The 20,864-nt window shown below is 44.5% G+C and overlaps 1 protein-coding gene across 5 annotated transcripts in view; it reads left to right on the top strand.

Annotated features, from left to right (window-relative positions):
- Window positions 1-19,224, top strand: part of MRAS (muscle RAS oncogene homolog) — a 120,073-nt gene extending 100,849 nt beyond the window's left edge. For all 5 annotated transcript variants that reach the window (XM_087712197.1, XM_087712191.1, XM_087712172.1 and 2 more), the window contains one exon: window positions 14,376-19,224. In XM_087712197.1, coding sequence (XP_087568323.1) covers window positions 14,376-14,472 — 97 coding nt within the window. In that variant the 3' untranslated portion in view covers window positions 14,473-19,224. The remainder of the gene's footprint in view (window positions 1-14,375) is intronic.
- The last annotated feature ends 1,640 nt before the right edge of the window (window positions 19,225-20,864 follow it).

Genomic DNA, 20,864 nt, shown 5'->3' with positions numbered 1-20,864 from the left:
TCCAGCATGAGACTGAAAGCTTGGAAGACAGAACCTCTGGCTCCGGTGACCGATTGATCAAGATTGGACCCTGAAAAACCTCTTTGTCCATGTCTGAATAGGTTGAATCCATGAAGAAGTGTCACAGGCTTCTTCCAGACATTAAATGAAGCTATTCCACTGAAAACCAAATAAAATTTGTCCCCTTTTGTGTATGTAAAAAAGAAAAAGAAAATCTGGGGGAACTTATTGACCTGTCACTGTTTCAAGGCTTAGTACTAAGCCAGGATTTTGAAGCCATGACTTTGAGAATAAGAATTCTTCTGTTAACTCTCATCTGAACTTGATACGAGAACTTCAGGTTCACATTTCTGGCCACACTAAGCCCAACCTACACACATACACCCCCCCCCCCTAAAAAAGAAGAAATATTATTACAGATGAATGTGGTGTATAAACCAAGCCTGGGAGAAACTGTGTTTGTTTACAAAATATTTGATATTTCTAAGAAGCAAGTAGAAGCTCTGAGAAGCAAGCAAACATTCTGAAAAACAAGCAAAACCACCATAGAAAGCCCAGCCAGATTATGAAGTGAGACTGGCAGGGAAACAATTATTTAAAAAAGGAGAGGTGAAGTCTTTTTACCAGGCTTTTTAAAACTTGTTCGTTGCTGACCTTAGCAGTAAAGGCAAAATTGCCTCCCCCGTCATGACAGCCAGCAATTTCATTTGCTAGATCTCAAGCCACCTCTGATGATCAGCTGGCAAAGATTACATATCTTCTGGCAAACATAACCCTTCATTGTGCTAAGCAATTTCGCAGCAACCTCCACCCTGAAATACCAATGGGGCAGGATGCCCCAGCAATCATGTCCTGACCCATTGCTTGTATTATATAAAGAAGAAACTAGTTACCTTTTTCCAAAAGATCACTGTGCTGCTTTCCAAACTTCATTAATCAAAGAATTTTAGCTGTAATGGGACCTCTGGCACTAGATCCTTTGCATGTATACATTCTTATTTTTTTAAAACGGGGGCAGGGGGGGGAAACATGCTAATTGTTTGAGCCAGGAAAGTTGCAACCCTTGCCTTACAGTTGTGTTCTCAGGAAGCTTTCCTAGAATAGAGGCACTCTGACTGCCAGCGTTAACTACACCAAATAAGATACTGTAGCCTTGATTTCTTCAGGATACAAGTTTTTCAGTCGTTGCACATTCTTCAGGCTGTTCTTAGTTGGCAGTGAAGGAATGCAAGGGAAGAGAGATTTAGAGGTCAAGAAAGCTTAATAAATGCTGCTCAGTTTAGCCTGACGCTTAATTGTGATTAAGAAAAAAAAAACAGTATTGCAGTTGCATTTTATCGTTGTACGGTTTTGTTTTTGTTTCAAAAAAAAAAAGCAGTAAAGTCCCTACGTGCCTCTTAAACAGCTTTGAGGCGCATTCTTGCTTCTTATGTTCACCAATTTCAAACAGGACTTGCCCACTGAAGTTAGCAGAGATTCGGGGTGGGGGTTAGTGAGTTGATGAGAACAGGACAATTTTACTGTAGTTTCTTTGGTTTGAGGTTGTGGGTAATCAAGCTGGCAATGAAAACCATCTGCCTAAAACTGGAAAGTACCTCATATGGGCTACAATTGGTTTCATCAAAACTTTTCTAACTTAGTGTCCTTCAGATGGATTCAACAATTTGCAGAATTTTGGGGAAGTTGGGAAAAGCTGCTACAGGTTCTCTTGATCAGTGGTCCCCAATCTTTTGGGAACCAGGGACCAGTTCCATGGGGAAAGGTTTTTTCATGGACCAGAGTTTTTTCACAAACCAGAGGGGGGGGGGATTGCATGCTGCCTGCATCCCGTGGATGAGGCATCACTTGTTTGTGCGGCCCGATTGTTGGCATGTTCCAGACTGGTGCCAGTCCAGAGACCAGGGGTTCGGGATCTCTGCTTTAGATCTGTACTGACCACATGATGTCTTTTAAATCTAAAAATGTAGGTAGTCCTCAACTTACAATGGTTTGTTTAGTGACCATTAAAAAATACTGAAAAAGTGACTTATGACCATTTTTCACACTTATGAGCATTGCAGCATCCCCATGGTCATGTGATCGAAATTCAGACACGTGACAACTAACTCATATTTATGACAGTTACAGTGTCCCAGGATCATGGTGTCACCTTTTGTGACCTTCTGACAAGCAAAGTCAATGGGGAAATTGGATTCAGTTAACAAACCTGTTACTAACTTAATGACTGAAGTGATTCACTTAACACCTGTGGCAAGAAATGTCGTAAAATGGGGCAAAATGAACTTAACAAATGTCTCACTTAGCAACAGAGGTTTTGGACTCAATTGAGGTCATAAGTCAAGATATATTTGTAGTCTAATCAATACCCAAGATGAATTTAAAAGCACTGAAATCTCATGTAGTTTGAAGGTTCTTGAGTAAGAAGATGGTGCGAGGCGGAAGATGGCTGCTCGAGTGAAAATGCTCGAGTTTTGCGAAAAAGAGAGGAGCGGAATTGAGAGGGACGGAGCCCCTGGAAACCCAAAGGGAGAAGTCCTCCGTGGAGGTGATCGAGCAGGCAGTCCAGGGGTGTAATTTCGGCTGGAGGGGGGTTGCGTAAACGCTCCCCAGGCACCTGGAACGCGCCGAATCTTCCCTCCTTATGCTGGTTTGCGGCGCGACGGCTCTGAAGATCAGCTGTAGAGCGGTTTTAGATCAGCTGTAGGGCGGCTTTTTTGAACTTGGTAGTGGCGGCAGTGGCATCTAGCACCCAAGGAGCTAAGCCTGGGCGAGAAGAACTTGAGAGGATCTGGGAACGGTGGTTATCAAAGAGAGCCCCCCCACAGAGACGATACGGACGGCTCGAGTAAGCTTTTTAAGCCGAAGAACTGCTGTGGGTTGTTTTGAGACCTGGGAGTCAGTGAGGAAGAAACATATGAGCAGCTCCCCCTCCCCTTCGACAGCATGGGTGGCACGAACAGCGCGAGCAGCGTCTGGTAGCTATCGGGAACGGCCTCCCCCCCCAAAGGCGAACGGGGGCGGCATGAGGGCTTTTTACTTTATGCTGGCTACAGCAAGCCTAAACCTCCTGGTATAAAAATGGCAAGACCACGATAAGACCCTGGCTCTCTAGCTTTTGGAGGAGAGGAAGGAGGAGAGGAAGTGAGGAGCCTTCACTGTGGGATTGGGAGAAGTGGTGGTGACGGCGATAAGACGGTGTGTGACCAGGAGGGTGTGCAATATTTAATCTTCGCACTGGACTTTAGATCTGGCCACAGACCTGGCTGAGTAATCCATGCTGTGCCGAGGCTTGAGGAGGAGCGGTATGTGGTTTGTCACCAACTGGACCATGGCTATCATGGTTGGATGGGTGATTTGGGCTGCTGACCTTGCTGCCTCAACCTCAGTTGCTTTGACTATTATTATTTGCGTCTGCCTCTGGATTACTATCTTGGACAGCACTTGTTTAATTTCATTCGGACTAATGGTGAGAAGTAGAGGGGGGGTGAGGCTTTGGACTGCCTCCTGTTCTAATTTGACATCTCAAAGACATCATTCCATCTGCCCTCTATTTTACAATCGTCATCCACTCCACCGTCCACTGGACTGGACTTTTTTGCAAACCCACCTACAAACTTTACTCGAATATCTTAAATAGGTGCGCAATTTTCTTTTTGTATGGGGAGTGCATGTGGTACGTATATATTTGATTGAATGATCCCACACTTTTAACTTTTAACTTGTGTAATCCCCTTTTATATTATACTGTTATATCTTTTTAAAATTTTTGTGGGGGTGTGAGTGAGTGAGTGTTTGAGTGAGCAAGCGAGATTGGGATGGGAACCAGGTTCCCCCACACTGAGTGCTTGCAGAAGTGTTGGGGGGATCTGGGCCTGTTCCAATCTCAGGATGACTGATTCGAAGGGCCTGTCGGGAAATACGGGGCCTGTGGGGGTGGGTGGAGGGACTACGGACACGGGAGTGGGCCGGAGCATTACGGTCTTAACAGGGAGGGGCAGATATGGCGGGGACTTTAGGGCTGGCCATTACCGGGGAAGGAGGGCTCGCTATGTTACAGAGATCCCTCCTTCCGGCCCTATGAGTCCCACTCCAAGGCCAGATGGCGCGAGTAATCAGGACCCTGGTCTCAGGCTGCTGTCGCTAAATGCCAGGTCTGTAGTTCACAAGGCTCCCCTCGTACGGGACTTAATCTTAGACGAGAGGGCAGACCTGGCATGTATTACTGACACCTGGCTGGGCCCGGAGGGAGGAGTGCCCCTCGTAGAGATGTGCCCAGAGGGTTTTCAGATGCTACATCAGCCGTGATCCCAGGGAAGGGGTGGAGGTGTGGCTATTGTTATCCGAGAGTCTTTAGTACCTCGTAGGATCCCTGCTCCGGAGCTTGTCGGGTGTGAGTCCTTGCTGGTGAAGTTGGACCTCAAGGGTCAAGTGGGCCTGCTGTTAACGTACCTGCCTCCCAACAGCGTTGTAGCAGCCCTCCCCTCACCCCTCGAGTCAGTAGCTGAGCTGGCAATTGAGTTTCCCAGGCTTATGGTTCTGGGGGATTTCAATTTGCCTTCGCTCAGTGAACACTCTGATGGAGCGCAGGAGTTCATGGCTTCCATGACAGCCATGGGCTTGACTCAAGTAATTCGGGGCCCGACTCACTCGGCGGGTCACATGCTCGACCTCGTATTTCTCTCGGAGCAGTGGAGTTGTGATCTTGGTTTGAGGGGTAGTGAGACCTTACCCCTGTCATGGTCAGACCACTACCTACTGAGGCTTGACTTTCGGAGACCAAACCCCCACTGTAGGGAGGAGGAACCGATTAGGTGGTTCCACCCCAGGCGACTTATGGACCCTTCGGGCTTTCAGACGGAGCTTGGGGTTGTTCCTGATACCCTCGCCCGCAGTCCGGCGGAGACTCTGGTTGCTGCCTGGAATTCAGCAGCGGCAGGGGCTCTTAACCGGATTGCGCCTTTACGGCCGATCCGAGGCAGTGGTTCCAGGAGGGCCCCTTGGTTTACTGAGGAACTCCGGGAGATGAAGCGCCGAAAGAGACGCCTAGAGCAACGATGGAGATCCAGTAAGTCCGAGTCAGACCGAGCGCTTTTAACATCCAGCATCAGAGCCTATCTTCGGGCAATTAGGACGACTAAAAGAAGACACATTGCCTCCCTGATTGCTTCCGCTGAGTCGTGCCCAGCCGCCCTGTTCAGGATAACCCGTTCCCTCCTAAACAGGAGGGATATGAGCGATCCTTTGCAGGGCAGAGCTGAGGATTACGTCCAATTCCTCGCAGATAAAGTAGCTCGGCTTCGGATGGACCTGGACTCCAATTGCGCAGAACCAGCCGAGGCACCAGGGGAGAATCTGGAAGGACATCACTGGATTGATTTCCAAGCTGTTACCCCTGAGGACATGGACAAGGCCATGGGAGCTGTAAGTGCTAGTGTACCAACGATCAGGCTGGGGGGTCAAAATTTACACCCCTCAGACAGGGTTCGCAACTTGGGAGTCCTCCTGGATCCACAGCTGACTTTTGATCACCACCTGTCGGCTGTGACCAGGGGGGCATTTGCCCAGGTTCGCCTGGTGCGCCAGTTGCGACCCTACCTGAATCGGGAGGCTCTCACAACAGTCACTCGCGCCCTCGTGACCTCTAGGCTGGAATACTGCAATGTGCTCTACATGGGGCTGCCCTTGAGGAGCATTCGGCGGCTTCAGCTAGTCCAGAATGCGGCCGCGCGAGTGATCGTGGGTGCACCTCGGTTCGCCCACATAACACCTATCCTCCGCGAGCTGCACTGGCTACCTGTTGGCCTCCGTGTGCACTTCAAGGTGCTTCTTACTACCTATAAAGCCCTTCATGGTAGTGGATCTGCGTACTTGGGAGACCGCCTTCTGCCAATTACCTCCTCTCGACCCATAAGATCCCACAGATTAGGCCTCCTCCGAGTGCCATCTGCCAGCCAGTGTCGGCTGGCAACTACGCGGAGGAGAGCCTTTTCTGTAGCAGCTCCGACCCTCTGGAACGATCTCCCCGTGGAGATTCGTACCCTCACCACCCTTCAGACCTTCCGCACAGCCCTCAAGATCTGGCTATCCCGCCAGGCCTGGGGGTAAAGACCATAGTTTGCCCCCGCCCGAATATTGAATGAATGTTGTTTGATCTTAGTTATATATTGTATTTTTATGTTATTGTATGTCTTCCCCTCCCATAAGTTGTTAGCCGCCCTGAGTCCCCTCAGGGAAAAGGGCGGCCTATAAATAAACGCAACCAAACCAAACCAAACCAAACATGTGTACTGGACCCGTGCCCCTCCTGGCTGGTTGCAAACAGCAGGGAGGTGACACGGGGCTGGATTCAGGCGGTTGTTACCGCCTCCCTTCGGGAGGGGTTCTTTCCCCCCGCTTTAAAGGTGGCGGTGGTGAGACCCCTTCTGAAGAAGCCATCTTTGGATCCAGCCGTTTTAAACAACTATCGTCCAGTCTCCAACCCCCCCTTTGTGGGGAAGGTTGTTGAGAAAGTGGTAGCCTTTCAACTCCGGTGGTCCTTGGAGGAAACCGATTATCTAGATCCCTTCCAGTCGGGATTTAGGCCTGGCTACAGCACGGAAACCGCTTTGGTCGCATTGATCGATGATCTCTGGAGAGCCAGGGACGGAGGTTATGCCTCCGTCCTAGTGCTCCTTGACCTCTCAGCAGCCTTCGATACCATCGACCATGGTATCCTTCTGCGACGACTGCGGGAGGTGGGGGTGGGAGGCACTGTCCTACGGTGGTTCTCCTCTTACCTCTCGGACAGGTTGCAGTCAGTGTTAGTCAGAGGGTAGAGATCGACCCCTAGGCCCCTGAATTATGGGGTGCCGCAGGGTTCGGTCCTGTCCCCCCTCCTGTTTAATATCTACATGAAGCCGCTGGGTGAGATCATTCGACGGCATGGAATAAAATACCACCAGTATGCGGACGATACGCAGCTGTATCTGTCCACCCTGTGCCAACTCAATGAAGCGGTTGACGTGATGTGCCAGTGCCTCAAGGCTGTTAGGGACTGGATGGGGCTTAACAAGCTTGTACTCGATCCAGATAACACCGAGTGGCTGCTGTGCTTCCCTCCTACTAATTGGCCAAGTGTTCCATCTCTCAGGCTGGGGGGTCAAACAGTACGCCCCTCAGACAGGGTTCGCAATTTGGGAGTCCTCCTGGACCCACAGCTGACTCTTGAACACCACTTGTCGGCTGTGACCAGGGGGGCATTTGCCCAGGTTCGCCTGGTGCACCAGTTGCGTCCCAACCTGAACCGGGAGGCCCTCACAACAGTCACTCATGCCCTTGTGACCTCTAGACTGGACTACTGCAACGTGCTCTACATGGGGCAGCCCTTGAAGAGTATTCGGAGACTTCAGCTTGTCCAGAATGCAGCCGCGCGAGCGATTGTGGGTGTACCTCGGTTCACCCACGTAACACCTATCCTCTGCGAGCTGCACTGGCTGCCTATTGGTCTCTGGATACGCTTCAAGGCGCTAGTCGTCACTTATAAAGCCCTTCATGGTATTGGACCTGGGTACTTGAGAGACCGCCTGCTGCCAATTACCTCCACTAGACCGATTAGATCCCACAGATTAGGCCTCCTCTGAATTCCATCCGCCGGCCAGTGTCGACTGGCGACTACCCGGAGGAGAGCCTTCTCTGTGGCTGCTCCGACCCTCTGGAACGAACTCCCCGTGGAGATTCGAACCCTCACCACCCTCCAGGCCTTCCGCAAAGCCCTCAAAACCTGGTTGTTCCGACAGGCCTGGGGCTAAAGAGCTGTTGCCCCCGTCTCGAATGGTATGACTGTTGTGAGTTTTTAAATTATATATTGTTATCTTGTTGCTTTTAAATCTTTTTGTCTGTATTCCCCTCCCCGGTTCGAGTTGTGCACCGCCCTGAGTCCCCTTTCGGGGGGAAAGGGCGGCATATAAATTTAATAAATTGAATTGAATTGAATTGAATTGAATTGATAAAATACTTTGCAATCACATTATAAAGATTTTACAAGACTAAGCATCCTCGCATGTAATTTTGGTGATCTCAATCTGAGTACTCATGAAATATTAGGAGACTTAATGGATGGTATTCAGGCTTGAAAATAGTGCTGATTACTACATGAATTATCAGTTCAGTCTTTATAAATCATATCAGATGAAATTGTGCACAAATTTACCTGGGGTTTGATTTTGTTGAGATCCATTAAAATTAACTTTCTAATAGTTGCATATATTATTTTGTGGGTTCTCATGTTTTCAATGGGTTATTTTTAGCTGCTCATGCTAAGGATAGATACACTAACAAGCAGTAACGTGCAGTCACTAGAGGCAGGGGAGGCGGGGCTTCACCAATCTCCTGAGGAAAAGGAAACTATTTTTAAATTAATTAAAAAGGCCAAGGTAGTTGCTCCCAGACTCTAAGTCACAGTGACTCTGAGTCTCCTTAGTGCAGTTAGTAGGAGGAGGCTAGAGAACTATGGGCCTCCTTTGCATAAGGAATTTTTCACCTTTTAAGAGTTAACCAAGGGTTAAAAAGCAAAAAATTCTGTATGCAAATGAGGCACGTGATTCTCCCGCCTCCTCCTACAGAGGGCACTTTGTTTAGAGCCTATTTTAAAACATTTAAGCAGAGTCATCCACGTGGTAACTCTAGCAGCAACTATCCTAGCCTGCCTGTCCCTGGCTAGACCAAATCTAGCATTTTTGACGCAGCTGGAAGGTATGTGGGTCAGAGGGAGGGGGCAGGGGGGAGGAATTCAATTTATTTGTAATGTAAGTAATTGTAATTTGTTTTTATTATGTGTATGTCCGTGTGTGGGGGGGGGTTTACCCGCCTCTGCTGGCGCGCGGGCTGGCACATCTATTTTTATTTTTCATTTTTCATTTTTTATTTTTCATTTTATTTTTTTATTTTTTAAAGCCATGCCGCCTCGGCGCACCATAGAGCAAAACATGTCCTGGTCCTGTTTTAAAGTGCAAGCGTGCCGCCCGGCCACAAACCAGGACATGTTTCGCTGAATGGCCTGCGGCCCGGAATGCATGCTGGCACTTTAGAGCTCAGCCGCCATTCAGAGAAACATGTTTCACTGAATGGCAGCCGAGCCCTGCCTGCCTGCACTCTAAAGTGCCAGCATGCCTTTAAAGTGCTGGCTTACCTTCTGGGCCGGCCTGCATGGAAGGCAAGCCGGCACTTTAAAGGCATGCCAGCACTTTAGAGTCTAAAGTGCTGGCATGCCGCCCGGAATGCCTGCCGGCACTCTAAAACGCTGATTGTATTCCTCCTTTGCTAGAGTCCCCAAGCAGTAGCAGATGCTGCGGGAGCAATTGTGGGGAGGCTGCCGTGACCCGACAAAAGGGCGAACGACAAAACCGTGCCGACTAAACCGCGTCACTAAAACCGCGATGTCATCAATGCGCCAACAACAGTGCGCTGACAGAAGCGCGATTTAAGTTAAGGTAAGGGTTAGGGTTAGGTTTAGGGTTAGGGTTAGGGTTACAGCGCGCTTCTGTCGGCGCGCTGTTGTCGGCGCGCTTCAGCGCTCATTCGTCGGCGCGCTTTAGAACTTGCGGTTTTGTCACCGCGGTTTAGTCAGGCGCGCTTTTGGGCTTCGCGGTTTTGTGATGGGACTGGAGGCTGTGAGGTCTGGGTGACCCTTGCTCCCCAACTTCTTCCCTGGCGATCCCGAAGGCACTCTGCACGCACTCAGGAGCCCGTTGCCTCCGCCCATCAGCGGCTCGATGCTCCTCTGGCCAGCATAGCTCGTTCGGCGCTTGTTCGGCGCTGCCTCGGCAGCTCCACGTGGGCATGGCGGCCATGGTGGTGGGCGTGGAGGGAGGAGGAGGCGGCCCCCCCGGCCCTGGTGGCAGGTGAGCCTGGGAGGGTGGGGGGCTTCGGGGCTGGGGGGAGGGGAGGGGTTCCTGGGGGGGCGGGGCAGGGTGGGGGCTTGTGGAGGGACATGGGGGGAGGTCCTGGGTGGAGGGAGGGGGGGCAGAAGTGACGTGCAGTGAGCTTCATGGCCGGTGAGGGTCCCGCTCTATGGTGGACGTGGCGCTGGGGCTTCGGTGGGGCTTTTGCGCTTGCCTCACCGGCCATGAAGCTCACCGCACGTCACTGCTAACAAGTAATGTTGATTTTCTATTATGGGGCTTACTTATTGAACAAATGGCTGCTAGAATTGAGGCTGGTGCTCTTTTGATTACACTGGAACAGTGGGTTCAAAATATGTCTTTATAGCTTAAAATTTAGGTGTTTTAGATAGGTAGAGTACATACACTGCCTGGCTGCCTATAAAAATGTAAAAAATAAATACCGGATTTGTTTTTGCATATTTGTTTTTGCAGCAGCTGCTATTTCCAAACTGCAGAAATAAGTTTGTCCCTCTGTCCATCCATTCATCCATATTGATTCTGCATAATCTGAAAATGGCAGAAGATTCTTGCCTGTGTTTACTTTTCCTTTGGAATATTCAGATCAAAATTTTATTTCATCCTCCCAAAATTTTTGCTTAAGAAAATTCATGTTTTAGACTTTAGAATTCATACATAAACTTTGGCTCAAATGAGATAGGACCTTCAGTCACTTGAGACTAAGTAGAATTATGAGATTCATATTGCACTAATTCACATTGTACTAAGCCATGATTACTTTTACCCTCTTTTAATTTTCTGCATGTCAAGGCTGCCACAATTACTGCTTTAACTTTGAAATAAAAATAGTTAATTAGCAGCAGTAAGATCCTTGATTCAGCTGGCTTCTCCATTCTCTGTTACTCTGAACAGTTACTCTGTTCCTTCTGTGGGGCACAAGGATGCCATCTGCTTCGTTGTGTGATACTGTGCTTTTATTCTGTTTTCTATCTGATTTTATGAGGTGCCCAGGTTCGTTTTAGAGCCAGGGGGCACCTAAATCCAATAAATAAATAATAATTAATAAATAGCTCATGTGCAAGCTGTTCAGGATAATAGTTTATTCAACTTCGGAGGCTTTCTGATGCTAAAAACAGAAATCTTAAGGAGAGAGCTTGTGCTTTACCAGCAGAGTCAAGACTCTGGGTGTCAAACTCGATTGCATCACACGATGTATCATGTGTCAATCCTGAAACTGGCTAGATGGTGGCCATCTTTCTAATCTTGCGGGGTGGGGGTTGTTTTCAGAGTTTCATTGCTGACACAGACTGGAGATGAGGGGTAGGGAGAGGGGTGTAGAGATAGCTGGGGTGCTATAGCCAAAATAACATTCTTTCCCCTGGGAACCAAGGTCAGGTGGTTGGTGGATGGAGACTGAGGTCACCCAACAACTGGACTGTATGCTGATTGGACCATGTGACTAATCAAGTTGGGGGAATGACTTTACTTTTAATTAAGGGAAAAACCGGTGGGAACTTTAGAGTCAGTTTTCACCAGCTTTGTTCCAATAGGACATATCCAAATAAAATGTTCTTTGAGGAATTTACAGAATTCTTTCGTTCGTGGGTGTGTTAATTGGAACCCTGACATCGTGATGCATTATGATGTTTTTTGCCTTTGCAGAGCTGCGATGGGCATGGTCTGCACATGATGCATCCTGCCTGCAGGCTGCCAGTTTGACAGGCATGAGATAGACCATTGGACTCCATAGTGGGGAATATGTGTAGCTGAGGGTTGAGTTGTTTGCAGGGGGGGCAGTTCCTTGCTTCTCTTCCTGCAGATATTTCATTACTAGCCTGGAAATGAAAAGTCTGCAAGAAGAGAGGAAGCTCAGGAACATGAAAAGCCCAAGAGCCTAACGGTCTGGCTCTGTAGATGGCAATTCTCAGTGTAGCTAATGTCTATTTCTACCTTAGTGAAATTATTTAGCACCATTAAAACAAGGCATCATATTTTGGCTCAATGTACTAGGTTCCCTTATTTCACCCACTGCTGTATTTTGAGCATAGTTTGTTGAATAAGCTACAGTTGGAAGGTTCACTCACCCTGTTGTCATATAAACATTAGTTGATAAACCATTGTCTATAGAGATTCTCAGTCATCCAGGTCGTGTTTGTCCCAAAGGTGCTTTTTCAGGAGGCAATTGGACTTTCTTGTTTTTTCTCTGAAGATGTTTCGCTTCTCATCCAAGAAGTTTCTTCAGCTCTGGCAGCATAGTGGGGAATGGAAGGATTTATATTCCTTGCAGATAGCTGGTCATTTGCATCCTTTTAGAGGGTCATTGAAGCACTTGGAGCACTTTAGCAATTTTTCCTTTCTGGAAATCCATCCCTACTCTCACACCACTTGAAATCTACAATCCCAAATTGTATAGCTAAATGTCTGTTGATATTCTCAGTCATCCAGGTCATGCCATTGACAAGCCATTGTTAAGACAAAAGTAAACAAAGCACATTTTAGCTCCCCGTGCAAAATCAGTCTAAATCTTCAGACTAGCATGATGTGATTAAAACTTTTCTCACTGGAAGAAAAAGGTTCCCACAATGAGCGAGGGAGACTGCTCGATTCATTCACCACTTTTGTAATGGAAATCACTCACCGTCACAACTATTGTGTGAATTCTGTGCCCAGGAATTCTTAGCTCCTGATTCTAGTTCTAGCTATAGCTACAACCAAGAGCTAAAATGTCCTGGACAGATGTCTAATTCTAGTCAATAATATAATAATGTATAATATATATTTTAGGATAGCGGTATATAATATTATACATTATAATGTATTATAATATATAAAAGCCATGATGGCACAGTGGTTAGAATGCAGTAGTGCAGGCTAACTCACTGCTCACTGCCAAGATTTCGATTCTGACTGGTTCAAGCCTTCCATCCTTCCGAGGTGGGTAAAATGAGGCCCCAGATTGTTTGGGGCAATATGCTGACTCTGTAAACAGTATAGAGAGGGCTGTAAAGCACTGTGAAGTGGTATATAAGTCCTATTGCTATATATATTATATATATATAGCAATAGGACTTATATTATATTATATATATATATATATATATATATATATATATATATATATATATATATATATATATATATATATATATATATATATATATATATTGTCACAACCCCTGGTAAGCCCCAATTATGGGAGGAAGCTAAATGCTTCCATCATCTGTCATGACGTGCTTCCATCACGACAGAAACCCAATATTTTTACTGTTGCCTTTGTTATATTTGTGTTTTATTTGTGCTGATAAATAAATAAAGGGAGACTAGTATAGATCTATTTCAAGCTATTTAGCTCTCATCAGCTAGCCTTACCCTTACTGGGATTCGAACCTGTGCTGTATTGCATCTTAGGCAAACTTCTTAGCCATTATGCCACAGGTCTCCTCCTTATCAGCTGAAGCCAGGGAAGAAGGTATATATTTAGTGTCACAACCGATTGACAGATGATGGAAGCAGTTAGCTTCCTCCCATAATTGGGGCTTACCAGGGGTTGTGACACTAAATATATACCTTCTTCCCTGGCTTCAGCTGATAAGGAGGAGACCTGTGGCATAATGGCTAAGAAGTTTGCCTAAGATGCAATACAGCACAGGTCAGAATCCCAGTAAGGGTAAGCCAAGGTGGCGCAGTGGTTAAATGCAGCACTGCAAGCTACTGCTAGATCAGCAGTTCAGCGGTTCAAATCCCACCGGCTCAGGGTTGACTCAGCCTTCCATCCTTCCGAGGTGGGTAAAATGAGGACCCAGATTGTTGGGGGCAATATGCTGACTCTCTGTAAACCGCTTAGAGAGGGCTGAAAGCCCTATGAAGCGGTATATAAGTCTACTGCTATTGCTATTAAGGCTAGCTGATGAGAGCTAAATAGCTTGAAATAGGTCTATACTAGTCTCCCTTTATTTATTTATCAGCACAAATAAAACACAAATATAACAAAGGCAACAGTAAAAACATTGGGTTTCTGTCGTGATGGACTCTTGTGACGAGCCGATTGACAGATGATGGAAGCAGTTAGCTTCCTCCCATAATTGGGGCTTACCAGGGGTTGTGACACTAAATATATACCTTCTTCCCTGGCTTCAGCTGATAAGGAGGAGACCTGTGGCATAATGGCTAAGAAGTTTGCCTAAGATGCAATACAGCACAGGTTCGAATCCCAGTAAGGGTAAGGCTAGCTGATGAGAGCTAAATAGCTTGAAATAGATCTATACTAGTCTCCCTTTATTTATTTATCAGCACAAATAAAACACACACACACACACACATATACATACATACATACATACATACATACATACATACATACATACATACATACATATATATATATATATATATATATATATATATATATATATTTCTGGTTCTACAACTAACATTCTGGTTCTAACTAGTCCTTCAATCTTAAAAGCAATACTGATATTTCTTCTATGTTCCAAACAGGCAACAAGTTCCGGAAAAGAACCAGAAGAAGAAAAAGACCAAATGGCGAGGAGACAGAGCAACTGGTTCCCACAAACTGCATTGTGTGATTTTGTGACTGTCTCTTCCTATGTTTCTCATTTTTCCCCCATTCCAACTTGAACCAATTATACAACCTAACTGCAACTTGACTTTTCAAGAAAACAGTTCCTGCCCAAAAGAACTCAAAGGGAAAAGTTCTGGGCGGTCTTAAGATTCAGCCACATGATTATTTGGCAAATGATGCAGAATTGGTTTACCTAAAAAAGAAAAGAAAGAAAAAGAAACAAGTTACTCCAAAGCAGGGGCAACAAAAATAATAATCCAAGTTTTATGACTGTCGGCCATCTCAATAGTCTTTATTTTAAAATTACTTGGGTGACTAAAAATGTTTCATCTGCAAGCGTGCCCAACGGGAGCTTACTTCTAAACAGTCATTAATGGCTTTACTTAGTACTGAGCGTGTTGTCAATCAGGGTCAATATTTCCTTTCTTGGCAGAATTTTCTTTTGCACTGGATTCCCCGATATGTCTTCAGAGATGCAAATTGTGTGTGTGCATATGTGTGCGCGTGCCCGTGCGCAAAAGAAATTAGTGTGTAACCAGATCTTTATAAAGCAGTGCTAGCAAAAAGGATGAAGGAACATGAGGGGTGGGTTTTCAGTCCCCATTTGGGTTGTTCATCCTATAGTGTCAGGTTGTGTTTTGTCAGTAAAAGGCTGCTCGGAAAGAGTGGGAGGGCAACCATTTTGCTAGTCTGAGAAATATTTAAATTAAATGGTTATTTACAAATAATAAATAGTACTTTTTTTTGCTTTTGTTATTTTGAAAAGAAACATGGATAGATGTAGATATAAACTGAACCCATATTATGCCCGGCTATGAATAATATCAGAAAATGTGCTGATTCTGTGCTGGTTGATAACTTTTGGCTTTTTTGTCTAAGCCTCATAATGTAACACCAGTTTTCCCATTATAGTACTTCTAGGTAGCTTGGATTTCTATTTGGAAACAGAAAATGTCTTCTTCAGTAAAGCAGTTACTGTTATCATGCCATTAATACATTCCTATATTCGGAAGTTCTTGCCTCTACTTCTAAAACTCAAGGATTACTGTATTTAATGCTCGAAGTTTATATGTATGTGCAATACAACTGCATGTATTTTTCATGTAGGTTCCGTCTGAGTCATCATCTTTTTAAAATGGAAAAGATCCTGTGTTATTCTATATTCAGGAAAATATTTCATAAACATACTGTCAGGTAGCGAGTATACATGGAGGATAATGGAATTATGTATATCAATCCATATCAAAAGGCAAATAGCTTTCAGTAGATCTGACTTTTATTTGAGCCTTCAAGTCTTTGTTGATTCCTGACAACTGTCTGAAGACATCCCTGCAGTTTTCTTGGCAAGGGTTTTTGGAAGCATTTGCCTTTGCCTGCTTCCCAGGGCTGAGAGAGAGTGGCTGGCCCAGGGTCTAACGTGGGACTAGAACTCATGGCCCCCTAGTTTCCATCCTGGAGCCTTAACCACTACATCAAACTGGCTGAACATGATCAGTGATATTCAAACACGATGCACATATCTCTGTGTTCAAAAATGAGAGAGCAGAAGGACCACAATGTGCTTGAAAGCAAAGGAACTAGGAAATGGCTTCCAAAGATTGGCAATCATTGTATCAGATGTTTCAGAGACTTAGTTTTATCCAGGAGACTAAACAGCACCACATTTTAGTGCTTTACCAGACCGCATCATAAGGAAATGGGACACAAATTATAGCACGGTAAGATACCTTAAGTCTAAGCAGTATAGCATAATTAAGATGTCACGCTGAAACTGGAAAGGTTCAGATTCAGTTTTCCCATTGAATATAACGTTTACTGCATAATCTTGGGCCAGACAGCCTTTCTGCCTACTCCCTATCCCTACTAAAGCAATGGGAATTATTTACATGTATGTTCCATTTCAAACCCAGCCTGCTTCATGCCTTCCAGTCAGTGGTGAAATTTAAAAAAAATTATTACTGGTTCTATGGGCATGGCTTGGTGGGCGTGGCAGGAGAAGGATACTGCAAAATCCCCATTCCCTCCCAACTCTGAGGCCAGTTCTCCAAACTACTCAAAATTTCTGCTACCTGTCAGAACCTGCTGAATGTCACCCCTGCTTCCAGTTATCAGTTGAATTATATCTGCCATACTTCCAGCCTTTGCTAGTGGGAATGATTCTGCAACTCTGGCTTTAGACACAAAAAGTTAGTGTTGCTTGTTGAGTCAACCTGAAGCCCATCTTAATCCAGCATTTGGTGCTTCACAATGGCTTACCAGACACTCCTGAGCTACACACAAAAGAGGGAGAAACATACCTCTCTTCCACATACTCTTCAACAGGGCTGTCAAACCTGCAGCCTGCGGGATGGATGCGTCACCCGCTGGCCACGCCCTTCCCCAGTTTAGTGAAGGAGGGGAAAGTCCTGATACGTCACGTGACGTGAGTTTCTACAACAATCATTTGGGAGGTAATTATTACCCAGAAGTAATAGCGAGTCTTCAAAAATCAATAGCCTTGCATAGAACTATCCTACATGAATTGTTTTCGATCTTTTAAAGCCATCCAAATTAATGGCCATCACCCTGTTTTATGAGAATGAATAGATGCTGTGTGGAGGCTAAAACTGCTTGCAAGATACAGTTCTGGGGAGCGAACTGCTGCTCTAATAATTAACGTTGTGTGAATTATACCCATACATATATAGACTTTGGATAAAGTGCATAATAGCAGAGAGGAAATTCCAAATCCATGCAGTGAGAGGATAAAAATATAAGCAGAATTCAGAGTAGAGTTGATGGTCCAGAGAGAACAATTGTTTCCATGAACGGCAGCTCTAGGCTTAGCTGAAGCCGGATTATGAAGAGAGCTTTCAGTGTACATGTGAGAGAGGTTCACCCATTCTGTGCTGGCTTTTCCTCCTGTACAACAACTGTTCTGCCAGACGAGAGTAATGAATATGCAGCAGTTCATGGGAATAGCCTCTCTGGCACTTAGGACAAGAGCTAATGTGGAGCTGATGCAGGCAGACAGGCCCTCTTTGCATCTCAATAACGGAAGCACCTCTGCTGTTGTCCCAGCCCCAGTAGCTGAGTGGTGGAAACCGGCCAGGAAGTCTGGCACACACTTCTGGTACAAACAGGCTCTTATATGCCCATTTCCCAATGAAAGCTGGTACGGGTGTGGGTGTAAAATACAAATGCAAAGCACCAAAACAACTGCAGGAAATTCAGAAGGAGGACTGATACCCCAACCCTTCTCACACCATTGTGGAGGAGGAAGAAAACACAATGAGGTGATTTGGAGAACCAGAAGCTCCTTTCTTTCTGTTTTTTGACCTTCCTGTTCTTGGTCACTTGGACTGAGCTGAATTCCCATCACTTCTACATGTTCAAGAAGTATAGCGTGGGGTGTTTTGTTTTGTTTTGTTTTTGCTTCCGTCTTCTCATAATTTCATAATTTCATATTATGATGGGGGTGGGGGAGTGAAAGAAAAGTTCCTTCTCTTTTTTATGTCTGACTGTTCCTTTGATTAAATATAAACCATGTGTGAGGAAATAATGTATAAGAAAAATTATGAAAAAAAATGGAAAAGGAAGTGGTATGTAGCAAATTTGAGCTCAACTTTTAAAGCACATCCTGTCCTGGGATAAGCCCCCAAGCCCGTATGAAAGAACACACTTATGACTCTTGGTGCTCCTTGAGTTTGGTAATTTTCTTTTCTTCCCTGTTTTATGAAATTAATTAACACTCACCTATACTGACGGCATACTGTTAGAATATAAAATGAGAGTAAACCTCCTCTCTACTAGTACTGATGATGTTGCCTAGTTGGGTAATAAAATATCAGCAAGAAACCAACGAAGTTCAGAGAGCACCAAGGACCCTGATCTACAAATCCACCATCTCAACCCTGATCTACAAATATTATCCTCTATGAGTACTAGTACGATGCTGTATATAAGGTTATCATGGCTTCACTTCTGCCCAGTGGTGGGTTTCAAAAAAATTTAGAACCTGTGGGTGTGGCCTGCTTTGTGGGAGTGGCTTGCTGGCCATGTGACCGGGTGGGAGTGGCTTGGCAGTCATGTGACTGGGTGGATATGGCCAACTTGTAAAATGTGGTGAAACTCACTTAATAACGCTCTTGCTTAGCAACCAAAATGTTGGCTCAGAAACTCTGGCATTTGAAGCATGCAAGTCTAAAATCTGTCAAGTTACAAGACCTTGCACCCCTAACCCTTTAGAAAAAAAAACCCAGGGGTGTTCAAACTTGACAGTTTTAACACTTGTGGACTTCAACTCCCAGAATTCCTCCTCCAGTCATGTTGGCTCAGGAACTCTGGCATTGAAGTATGCAAGTCTTAAAGCTGTCAAGACTTCTGAAAAACATTGGCAGGAAATCTGCAGAAACTTATTCAGTCAGACTTTGAAAACTGGATACAATTGAATAGAATTTTTAAAAGGATATTTTTATAAAAAGGATCTTTTTGATTAACAGTTCTTAGCATAGGACTGTGAATCAAAATTCACTATGTGGCTCTGGCAACAGAGGGGTGTGTTAAAAATGAAAGTAATAGAAAATACAGGTGGTTTACAAATAGGAGCTAATGTCATATGAATTCCTGACAAAATTCTTGTATATACTGTACTTGGCTAACTATCAGATAAGAATGCTTTATGAAAAAATCAATATTAATTCACAATGTTTGTGTAACATTATTGTAATGAAGACACAAGTGAAACATCTTCATTATTTAGGATTGAATTTATGTATTAAGTTCTGTGCAGTGCATTTTGAAGATCTTTTTTTCATAAAGCTATAGAGAATCTGTATCATGGAATGTTAGTTAGACAGAAGAGTCCTTTTTAAATTAAGAGCTTTATTTCCAGAGTCATCAAAAGTGGAAGCAAATAGGTTTTCCATCTATTCATAATAGGCTAATGATAAGCACAAATGAGTGATTCTATAGAAAGAATGACACAATAGTACCCACTTATGTTTGAAGTAGATAATTTGTAGAGCCCAATTGATTGATTGATTGATTGATTGATTGATTGATTGATTGATTGAATGAATGAATGAATGAATATATATCATTAATTCAGTATTAGGATTTACAAATTGGGTTTTAATAGATCCATCAAGTATAGGCAAACATGAGCCATCTATGGATTTGATAGGTTGAGCTAAGGAGAAATTTCCTGACAGTAAGAGCAATTAACCATTGATACAGCTTGCTTCCCAAAGTTGTCGACGCTCCAGCATTGGAGGTTCACAAGAAAAGATTGGATATCCATTTGTCTGGGATGATATAAGGACTCCTGTCTTGGGCAGGAAGTTGGATTAGAAGATCTCCAAGGTCAATTCCAGCCCTATGATTCTGTGATATATCCAAAGAAGGAAACAACAGGATGTTTTGAAACAATAAGGTATTTTGGTTTATTACAGGAAACCAAGAGCAGTGCCTTTTCAACTATTTTCTCACAAACTTTTACTTTGAGCCCTGAAGATGAATAAAGATTAATATAAATAACAATAAGGATAAAGATAAATGCATGCATGTATACAAGAATTTCATGATGGCATAGTAGACTCACCAAAAGAAAGTGATAATCTTGGTGATTTCTATTAGCTATTATCAAATTAAAAAACATTATTCAGTAGTAGTTATGAGCAATTATTATAACCTTATTGGTGTCTAGTTCTCACCCTTTATCCAAAAGTCACCTGTCAAGTAATTCCTTGTTTCATGTTGCCTCCAACTGTAACCAGGGCATTACAGGTCTATATCTGGCCTATTAATTTTGCTACAGTATCAAACTTCCTGATCAATGCTGTGGATTCACCATCCCTTACTCTCCAAAGCCAGACAAATGCCATGCATAATTCAACAACCCGTGGAGCAAATTCAGCAGAATACCTTCCCCTTTCACGGGTCTGTTCTTGCTGCCACAAGCTAATAATACTAAAGGGTTCAAAATAAAAAGCAGGACTTGACATGTCAATCAAAGAGGCCATTACAAGCACCATATATCTTCTTGAGATTGGTCCCTTGGTTCCCAAAGGGCTGAAGAAAACGGGATCCCTGGATAGCCGCAAGTAATTCTCTTGGATGTTATCCAGCAATTAAAACATTACTCAAGATAAAACAGATGTGCAGATTTTAGGAGCAGAGCCATAAATCCAGCTTTATAAACGAGCCCTGGGCAATGACGTATATTTACAGAAATGAGTGATGAGCTGTAGTCTAAAAAATCTATCTGCAGAATATCAGAGTGAGGCAGGACTCCTTATGAAGGCAGGAAGACTCAAACTAAGTACAGCACTGCTAGTTGGACAATGCACAGTACCTCATTAACTCAGATGGTGCTAGCTTTGCTCTGCTTAATTGTCTACACCAAATAAGAAAATGGAAACCAT

The sequence above is a fragment of the Thamnophis sirtalis genome, unplaced genomic scaffold (genome assembly GCF_051295495.1).
Source record: "Thamnophis sirtalis isolate CommonGarterSnake01/CBP01778 unplaced genomic scaffold, rThaSir2_p1.2 scaffold_1, whole genome shotgun sequence".
Classification (NCBI taxonomy): Eukaryota; Metazoa; Chordata; class Lepidosauria; order Squamata; family Natricidae; genus Thamnophis; species Thamnophis sirtalis.
This window is presented reverse-complemented; position numbering and strand designations above follow the sequence as displayed.